Source organism: Mizuhopecten yessoensis, unplaced genomic scaffold (assembly GCF_002113885.1).
Source record: "Mizuhopecten yessoensis strain PY_sf001 unplaced genomic scaffold, ASM211388v2 scaffold10911, whole genome shotgun sequence".
NCBI lineage: Eukaryota > Metazoa > Mollusca > Bivalvia > Pectinida > Pectinidae > Mizuhopecten > Mizuhopecten yessoensis.
Window position 1 is genome coordinate 462,354 of NW_018408783.1, and position 11,090 is coordinate 473,443.

At 38.3% G+C, this 11,090-nt stretch overlaps 1 protein-coding gene across 1 annotated transcript in view; it reads right to left on the reverse strand.

The window, feature by feature from the left end:
* The window catches only part of LOC110463457 (fatty-acid amide hydrolase 1-like), a 28,123-nt gene extending 17,498 nt beyond the window's left edge, over positions 1–10,625 (reverse strand). The window contains exons 1-3 of the mRNA XM_021518069.1: positions 10,543–10,625; positions 7,131–7,360; positions 1,470–1,583 (exon numbers count right to left, since the gene is read on the reverse strand). Coding sequence (XP_021373744.1) covers positions 1,470–1,583; positions 7,131–7,358 — 342 coding nt within the window. The 5' untranslated portion in view covers positions 7,359–7,360; positions 10,543–10,625. The remainder of the gene's footprint in view (positions 1–1,469; positions 1,584–7,130; positions 7,361–10,542) is intronic.
* Between the last annotated feature and the right edge of the window lie 465 nt (positions 10,626–11,090).

The following is an 11,090-nucleotide window of genomic DNA, read 5'->3' on the forward strand; positions in this document are numbered from 1 at the left end:
ATAAATATGACATTTATTCTATTAGTGATATAAGTTGAACATTATTCATTATATAAAATCAGTCAACACCTTATCATAAATGTAGGCAACGTAGTTGACACAAATCCACTTAGCTGATTTTTTTTTGATTTTAAATAACTGAAATTACAAATATTTTCAAAGTCTATTATAGTTATTCAACATAATCTTGTTATTATGCTGATGCTTTTTAGCCAAGTTTCAATTAAAACATCTGCCAAGTACTGTCATGGTGGAGGGAATCACTTATAAAGCTAACAAGACATAAATATTGCTTTAAAATGCCTGAGGATAACTCGTTTGTTTTCCTGATCTTTGTTCCATATCCTCATCAGGACTACTTGTTTAATTTCAGCTACAAGTGTTAAAATAATTCTGAAGACAAGTTCACCCTCTATTACAAATAATCACTGAACAGTGGCCTCAAACATCTCTAACAAGTAGTGTAGGCGACACTGAATCAATGTCTGATGTGATCGCGTCTTGTTCGATTAGTCTGAATTTATCCTTCGTTTGAATTACCAGGATTGAGATAAGAAAACTTTTGAAACACCTAGACAATATTACTGTAAACACCTAGATAATATTACTGTAAACACTTAGATAATATTACTGTAAACACTTAGATAATATTACTGTAAACACCTAGATAATATTACTGTAAACACCTAGATAATATTATTGTAAACACCTAGATAATATTACTGTAAACACCTAGATAATATTACTGTAAACACCTAGATAATATTATTGTAAAAACCTAGATAATATTATTGTAAACACCCAAATAATATTACTGTAAACACCTAGATAATATTACTGTAAACACCTAGATAATATTACTGTAAACACCTAGATAATATCACTGTTAAAACTTAGCTTGTTAATCCAATTAGTCAGGCATATTACTCATATCGGTGGCTCAGTGGAGACAGGTTTTGCCCTGCAGCATTGACAATTATCTGAAGTTTGGAGCGACAAAATGGGTAACAGAAATTCATTATGCCAGTCTGATGATTGTCGGGAGATTTTCAAAGTAACACCGGAAGAAACGGGAGAGGGATGTTTCGGGAGACTCCCGGGTATATTGGGAGATATAATATGGATCACATAAATAAAATAATGTGTAAGTACAGACTGAATCTATAAGGGGTTCTTCAGATGTTGCATATTACCTTTTTAATTAAAGAGTAATCAAGCATGACCTTCAATCATTTAACTTTTACCAATGACTACCAAAACTAACCAGGTGTTAAGTTTATGTTACCATACTATGGTGTGAATATAAACTTATCTGGTTAAGGTGTCCATGAGATATCTAATACACAAGTTTTAAAGTAGAAATAGGCCATATAAACAACTGTTAAAGTGGATAGATCACACCATATATTTGGATAGCTCACATGAACATGGATAGGTCACATGACCTTAGAAGGGCACTTGACTATTACCTTTGACTGGTAGGCATGCAGCACATCAACACACCGAAGATCACCCTTCTGTAACTTCAGTCTTAATTCCTCAAATGACAGTTCCAAGATTGCATTCCTTTCAGCCAATGTCAGCTACAGAACAAAATAGAACTGTTAGTCAAAGGCTAAACTAATACCGCCCGCTGCTATATAAACCAGAACTGTAAGCTAAAGGCTTACTAATACCCCCCGCTGCTATATAAACAAGAACTGTAACCTAAAGGCTAGTCTGCTGGATAACCGAAATATGCGGTATTGAAGCGGACGTAAAACCTCTCAATCAATCAATCAATCAGATAAAGGCTAACTAATACCCCCCGCTGTTATATAAACCAGAACTGTAAGCCAAAGGCTAACTAATACCCTCCGCTGCTATATAAACCAGAACTGTAAGCTAAAGGCTAACTAATACCCCCCGCTGCTATATAAACCAGAACTGTAAGCTAAAGGCTAACAAATACCCCCAGCTGCTATATAAACCAGAACTGTAACCTAAAGGCTAGTCTGCTGGATAACCGAAATATGCGGTATTGAAGCGGACGTAAAACCTCTCAAACAATCAATCAATCAGATAAAGGCTAACTAATACCCCCCGCTGTTATATAAACCAGAACTGTAAGCCAAAGGCTAACTAATACCCCCCGCTGCTATATAAACCAGAACTGTAAGCTAAAGGCTAACAAATACCCCCGCTCCTATATAAACCAGAACTGTAAGCTAAAAGCTAACTAAGGCAAAGCATTGCAAAGTAATCCATAGTCTCCCACCAGTAATAATTTCTTTATTGACTGAGCTGTACACTTATTTCAGTATACTGGTCACTGACATACTTCATGTACTCTTCCCCATGCCTAAACATACTTACATGCCAAATCTTGTTAGCCCAGATAAACAAGTTTTGCTAAAATTGTCCTATTCCGTCTTTGCGTATTGCAGAGTTATCTTCGCTTGGGAGCAGGTATTGAATGTTGCGTCACTTGTTTGTGAGAGTAACGTCATCAATTTTTGAGAAAACGACGTAATTTTCTCACACAAACCAATGACGTAACAATCAATACCTGCTCCCAAGAGAGGATAACTCTGCAATACGCAAAGACGGAATTAGTTAAGGAAAAGATGTCAGGACAAAGATTTTTAACAAAGAGCCATAACTCCTTAAAAAGAGTTGAAATGAAAAAAAAAATACTAGCCTGATGCACGACATCAGGGGGTAATTACAATATCTGTAATCTCTTTCATTGAAATCGGCCCAGTAGTTTATGAGGCAGACAAAGGTTTATTCAACAAAGGGTCATAACTCCTTTTAAAAGGATTGGAATGAAAAGTACTACTGGGATGCACAACGTCAGGGGCAGTTACCATATCTGTAAAAAAAAATGAAATTGGCCCAGTAGATTAGGAAAAGTTGTCAGGACAAGAATTCTTCAACAAAGGGCCATAACTCCATAAAAAAAAGGTTGAAACAAAAAGTACCTGGATGCACAACATAAGGGAGTAGTTATCATATCTGAAAACTTTCGTTGAAATTTGCCTCATAGTCATGGAGGAGTTGTCAGGACAAGAATTTGCCACATAGTCTTGGAGGAGTTGTCAGGACAAGAATTTGCCACATAGTCTTGGAAGAGTTGTCAGGACAAGAATTCTTCAACAAAGGGCCATAACTCCATAAAAACTGGAGTGTGACACTGTGTTGTACCCCAGGTTTCAGACAACCAGGTACATATGATATGAATTGAAACATATTCTTTATGCCTACCCTTGTTTTTTTTGTCAATTTTCAATGAAGAACGGCTAAGTTAAGATTAATTACTCTCCTTTATCAACCTTACAACATATTTTGGCAATCATGGGAAAATGTTCTCAACAAAAGTAACTTTGAAAATCTTTGCATATATTAAGTTTCCCTGGCTTAAGAATGTTCCATCCTAATGATTGAGATCAGTTAACGGTACTTAACTATTTTTCTCTGGTTACCTCTGTTAACCCCTGTCCTGCTGTACTCTGGGGAGACAGACCCTCTGTTTGAAATCGCTACATATCATAATACCTTGGGCTTCAAGGTTGTTCTTTTTCTTTTTGACAATTTGACACCTGACCCTTGTGACAATGGAAGTAGGTCAAGGTCTTTCTTTTATGGAACTTTGTACTATTCTTTCCCAGGATGCTATTGGCCAAATATCCTTCCCTTGCATTGCATTCTTCATTATTAAGAAGATGTTTAATGATTTTTACACACTTGACCTCTGTGACCTTTTATAAGTAGGTCAATGTCATTTACTGCAGGAGTTTCTATACTTCGAATTCTTTATCCCAGCTTGCTACTGGTCAAATATCATCACTCAGGATTTCCTGGTTATGCAGCAGATGTTGTTAAGGTGGGTTTTTTTTTTTTAAATATTTGACCCCTGTGACCTAAGAATTAGGGCAAGTCATTTATTTGTGGAACCTTATAGCACTCTATGCCAGGTACCTATTGGCCAAGTATCATCACTCTGGGCCTTCTGATTAGTCAGAAGGTTTTTACATATCTGACCCCTGTGACCCCTTAAGTTCTTAAGAAGCAGTTATTCAAAGAAAAGTTGACGGACAACAGATGACACACTATACAATGCATAGAGCTCACCTGAAAATGTATTACTACCTATCTACCTTATTATTTTCAGACATGAATCAGGAAACAAACATAATTTAACTTTGGCCTATAACCACAGTAGGTATGACAAACAGAAATACATATGTAAGGCCTAAATTACTACATGAGCAAATGCCATGTCATGCTCTCCTAAAGAGAGCTGCTTCAACATAATCAACAACCAGTTCCTCCTAACAGATCACATGTCCATAGACACGCATTGTCGACAGATCAACAACCAGTACCTCCTAACAGATCACATGGCCATAGACACGCATGGTCGATAGATCAACAACCAGTTCCTCCCAACAGATCACATGTCCATAGCCACGCATGGTTGACAGATCAAAAACCAGTTCCTCCTAACAGGTCACATGTCCATAGACACGCATGGACGACAGATCAACCACCAGTTCCTCCTAACAGATCGCATGTCCATAGACACGCATGGTCGACAGATCAACAACCAGTTCCTCCTAACAGATCACATGTCATTAGACACGCATGGTCGACAGATCAACAACCAGTTCCTCCTAACAGAGCATATTTCCATAGACATGCATGGTTGACAGATCAACAACCAGTTCCTCCTAACAGAGCATATTTCCATAGACATGCATGGTTGACAGATCAACAACCAGTTCCTCCCAACAGATCACATGTCCATAGACACGCATGGTCGGCAGATCAACAACCAGTTCCTCCTAACAGATCACATGTCGATAGACACGCATGGTCGACAGATTAACAACCAGTTCCTCCTAAGAGATTACATAGACACGCATGGTCGACAGATCAACAACCAGTGCCTCCTAACAGATCACATGTCCATAGACACGCATGATTGACAGAACAACAACCAGTTCCTCCTAACAGATCACATGGCCATAGACACGCATGGTCGACAGATCAACAACCAGTCCCTCCTAACAGATCACATGTCCATAGACACGCATGGTCGGCAGATCAACAACCAGTTCCTCCTAACAGATCATATTTCCATAGACATGCATGGTTGACAGATCAACAACCAGTTCCTCCTAACAGATCACATGTCCATAGACACGCATGGTCGACAGATTAACAACCAGTTCCTCCTAACAGATCACATAGACACGCATGGTCGACAGATCAACAACCAGTTCCTCCTAACAGATCATATTTCCATAGACATGCATGGTTGACAGATCAACAACCAGTTCCTCCTAACAGATCACATGTCCATCGACACGCATGGTCGACAGATCAACACCCAGTTCCTCCTAACAGATCACATGTCAATAGACACGCATGGTCGACAGATCAAAAACCAGTTCCTCCTAACAGATCACATGGCCATAGACACGCATGGTCGACAGATCAAGAACCAGTTCCTCCTAACAGATCACATAGACACGATGGTTGACAGATCAACAACCAGTTCCTCCTACCAGAGCACATAGACACGCATGGTCGACAGAACAACAACCAGTTCCTCCTAACAGATTACATGTCCATAGACACGCATGGTCGAAAGATCAACAACCAGTTCCTCCTACCAGAGCACATAGACACGCATGGTCGACAGAACAACAACCAGTTCCTCCTAACAGATCACATAGCCACGCATAGGCGACAGATCAACAACCAGTCCCTCCTAACAGATCACATGCCCATAGACACGCATGGTCGACAGATCAAAAACCAGTTCCTCCTAACAGATCATAATTCCATAGACATGCATGGTTGACAGACCAACAACCAGTTCCTCCTAACAGATAATATTTCCATAGACATGCATGGTTGACAGACCAACAACCAGTTCCTCCTAACAGATCACATGTCCATAGACACGCATAAATTGCAGGATGATTCTTGAAGTAGTTGTCAACACAGTTTGTAAAACTATAGACACTTTTAGCTCAAACAATATCCTCTGGTAGGTTGTTCCATATGTCAACAACTCGATTTGTGTCATATGTAGAAATGCTTTCGGATATCCTGTCTACTCTGCTGTGGCGCTGTTTCACTATTTACCTGGTAGTGCTGCTGTCCTTGAGTTGGAACATTCCTCCTGGAAACTGAAATTACCCTGCCTGGACTACTAGGGAGGCATCTGATGATGAGGTCTATACATTAAATCCAGATGATTAGGATCTACATCAGGCATGGAAACTGAAATTACCCTGTCTGGACTACTAAGGAGGCATCTGATGATGAGGTCTATACTTTTAATCCAGATGATTAAGATGATGAACCATATTTTTTATCAGGTTTTTACATCCTGACAACACCCAGGATCATATAAAGATGAATAAATCTGCAAGTGTAGAGAGTATTCCATCTTTGCGCATTGCAGAGTTATCTTCTCTTGTGAGCAGGCATTGATTGTTACGTCATTGGTTCGGGATAGTAACGTCATCAATTTTTGAGAAAATGACATAATTTCCTCACACAAACCAATGACGAAACAATCAATACCTGCTCACAAGAGAAGATAACTTTGCAATACGCAAAGACGGAATACTCGCTTCTTCATCTTAATACCTTTGGTGACTGTATAGTGTTTCATAATCTCTTCTTCATCTTAATACCTTTGGTGACTGTATAGTGTTTCATAATTTCTTCTTCATCTTAATACCTTTGGTGACTGTATAGCGTTTCATAATCTCTTCCTCAAGTTCTGCTTGTGTATCAGGTTTGTTGACAAAACAACCTAACTTATCAACTGAAACCATGTTTTATAGGCCCTTATCTGTCACTATTTAATGTACCTGTTGTCATATGACTTTAGCGGTCATCATTTGAGCTAAGCAGTTGTCATATGACCTTGTCTGTCATTATATGACTTAAGCTGTCATCATGTTTCATGATCATGACGACATGTAATTGAAATATCATAATACTATCAAGATAAGAATACTTGACAGGAAAAATTACACCAAAAAATAATGTATTCCATAGACACAAACAATTTTACTGTTTTCCTCAAAATATTTAATCAACTTATAGATAACTCTGTAACTTACACCGTTTTCCATCAGCTGTTCAGCTAGCCTCCTACATGCATCCCTACAGGATTCCCTCTTGTCCCTGATCCTGCGACTGCGTTTCCTTGACTTCGTAAATTTTGTTATGATCACTGCTCCAATCACGCAAGTTGTCGTCACCGTCAAAATAAATGAGATATTCTTTCTGATCGGTTCAGGTATCGGTACTTCAAACCTCGTTGGCCAGCTTAACTTAAACTTATCCATCTCTAAATAGAATATGAAAAAAAGTCTTTCCTTTTAAATGTTTTACCTGTGTGATGGATTAAGTAACTTGTGATCAATTTGTACTTATAACCATAATCAGGATTCCATTTTTTTCAACTAACTTTACTTTTCAATCACATACCCTCAACAATTGTACTAGTGTATGAGTTTAAAAGAAAAACATTCACTAGCAGACATTGGATGTCATTTTCCCTTGTATTGTACGAATTGGTAATACCCAGTAGGTTTTAAAGTGTTTATAGTTCTCGCTATACACCAAACAAACAATTCGATAAATACAGTTAACTACACACAAGTTCCTATTGAGGATGTAAACTTTATTGTGTAACATATTTAATAGGGTATAAACCCCTGATTACTGATTAGGTGATTGGGGATAAGCTCAACCCCTTTTTGACATTTTCCCAGGACAGGCTTAAAATCAGATATAAGCCAGTCCCTTACTTTCAGATAATATGTATAAATATCCTAAAAAAAAGAATTCCTAGGAGATTTTATTTTAAGACTTTAACTGGTAAAAACTTTCTTATCTTTTTATTTGTATGAGTTCTGTTTTCTATGGTCCTGATTTTTAAGAGCTCATTTGTAATATAAAACAACACTTGAAAAATCACTCATACATTAAAACAATAAAAAATCCAATCAATGCAAATCATAATATATTCCACTCTAGAGAAACAGGATTAAGCATGCAGACACAGTTAAGTGTTTTGCTCGAGGATATAAGTGCTTTGATTAACAGGGCTTAACATCCTTGGCCCCAAATATAACTGTAGCTGTGTTTCCTGGTCCCGTTGGATCCTTCACATCCTTTTTTCGCTTAAAGCTCATTCAAGGACAACAGCACATTCAAGTACTGCCTTTAGTATCTGAACTGAAATATTATTGGATCAGTATAAATGGCCCATTAATGTACCACAGTGCTGCATAGGCTGAATCTCAAACCCACCACCTAGATTAAGACTCTACCAACAGAAATTTCAAGTCAACCTCAATCATTGTCATTCAGTAGGAGTGTGTAAATTCAAACCATCTTTCTAGCTCTAGAATGATAAACCAAATGATTGTCAGTCTACATGTACAAACCATCTTCCTAGCTCTAGAATGATAAACCAAATGATTGTCAGTCTACATGTACATGTGTAGTTGGACGAGGAATAGTGATATAAAGATAGTGCCGTCGCTGGGGCTCGAACCCGCGACCCTTGGCACTCCAGCCCAATGCTCTACCGCTGAGCTAAAAAGAAATTCCCCACAACTGACATTTATAAGACAACCTAATCAATGCACATCTTTTACACATGTGTCCCCCTGGTAAAATACTAGCCGCTTCCTACCGACTTGGCTAGAGAGAATTTCTCTTTAGCTCATTCGGTAGGAAGCGGCTAGTATTTTACCAGGGTGACATTAATCCCCCTCCAGGAAAGAACTTGCCCCAAGTTTGCCAGGGGTCATAGTGATTCCTTTGCAAGTATCGCTGAGTATTTTTGGAAAATCTCACGGGTCCCTACCTGGGTGAACAGAGGTCATTATTTGGTCAATGCCTCTGCTAGGAGTTGAACCCATGACCTCTGGTTTACTAGTCTTACCTTATGATATCTTATGATGATTCTGAACGCAGACCCTTATTGCGCCTCTATGTTCAGATCTACTTCATCCAACACTGTTGTACTTTTGTTGGTTCTGTTTCTATTCCTGCACCATTCTAACTGTGTTTCAATGTCATAAATTGCAGGATGATTCTTGAAGTAGTTGTCAACACAGTTTGTAAAACTATAGACACTTTTAGCTCAAACAATATCCTCTAGTAGGTTGTTCCATATGTCAACTACTCAATTTGTGTAGAAATGCTTTCGGATGTCCTGTCTACTCTGCTGTGGCGCTGTTTCACTATTTTCACAGAGTGCATGTGCCCTAGTAGTGCTGCTGTCCTAGAGTTGGAACGTCCCTCCTGTTACTCTGTTGTCAGAGATATCATGTAGTATTTTGAAGGTGTCAATGAGATCCGACCCCGTACCCTTCTGAACTTCAGTGTTGGTAATTTAAGCTCTTTCAAACGATCTTCATAAGACTAAATTGTCCTCCATACCAAATAACATCTTGGTGGCTCTACATTGCACATTTTCGATACAGTCAATATTCTTCTTTTTATATGGTGCCCAAACACTGCTGGCATATGTTCAAGTACCAGTGACTTGAACAGTAGCAGTACCAGTGACTTGAACAGTAGCACAAACGTTTTCTAGTCCAAGTCTTTGAAAGATCTTCTTATCAGTCCTACTGTTTGGTTTGCTTTATTCATACAAATATCAGGATGGAACTTAAGCAGCCAAAGACTACACCATGTGTATAAGCTGTCCAAGTCAGACTATATAATCTGAGCATCCACTTGAAAATCTATCCTGTGATATATTTTTGTGCTGACCGCACTTACGATCTTCCGAATGAGCTTAAGAGAAATTCTCCCCGTCTTTAGGCCAAGTTGGTTAAGGAAGCGGATAGTATTTTACCAGGGTGACACATTGACATGTGTTACCTCCACAACTTCAGCATCAACTTAGCCCAATCGAATATAAAAATGAAATTCCTTGCAACTTATATATAATTAATTGAGTAAACATATAGGTACTGGAAATGGTAGGTTAAAAAAGAAAACAGTAAACCACTTTTATAAATTCCAGCAGGAAACACTGAAATGCTTTATATCAAAGGTTCCATCATTGGAGCTATGTGATAAGTGATTATTGAATAACGTGCTCCAGAATTCTACATATAAGCTTATGTATGCTATCTACTTTCACTTTCAAAAATACAGTGTTTTATCAAGCGTCACTCGTTTGGAATACGAGAATAATTTTGACACATAACTACCCTATACCGATTGAGCCCCAAACTTATCTTAACACACTAAGTATGATGTCAAGTATATACGACATTATACGTGTACTTTGCTAACTCAAGATCAACTAGGCCTACATGTAAAGTAGGGCATATAGCGTTCAGGTTTGAGACCCCGTACAGTATCAGCTGATTTAAAATTTTAAGATTCATTTGTCACAGTGCATTTGCAAAATACCAGAGACGTCTACATATGCATAACACTTGTTAATATGTTATACAGGAAATATAAAAGTATGATCTTAGTACAAAATAAAATAATTACCTTCACAACCTTTGGACAGGTCTCGCCGATGGTCCAAGATTTGTTATTCCCTCGGGGGCGCGTCTAATTACCCAATACTACCCAATACCACCCAATACTACCCAATACTACCCCATACGATCCAGTTATGAACCAAATACTTCTTTATTACTGTGAAATATCACCTTTGAAGACGTTATTTACTTCCATCTGTCATATTTTATCGGGAAATATGCGATTTGGTGCCGAAAACATCACCGAATTGCCGTGACTATGACCCAATACTACCCAACACTACCCAATACTACCCCATACGACCCAATTATGAACCAAATACTTCTGTATTACTGTGAAATATCACCTTTGTAGACGTTATTTACTTCCATCTGCCATATATTATACGGAAATATGCGATTTGGTGCCGAAAACATCACCGAAATGCCGTGACTATGACCCAATACTACCCCATACCACGGAATCAGATTAGATCACCGTGCCCATACCACCCAATACTACCCCATACGACCCAGTTATGAACCAAATACTTCTTTATTACTGTGAAATATCAC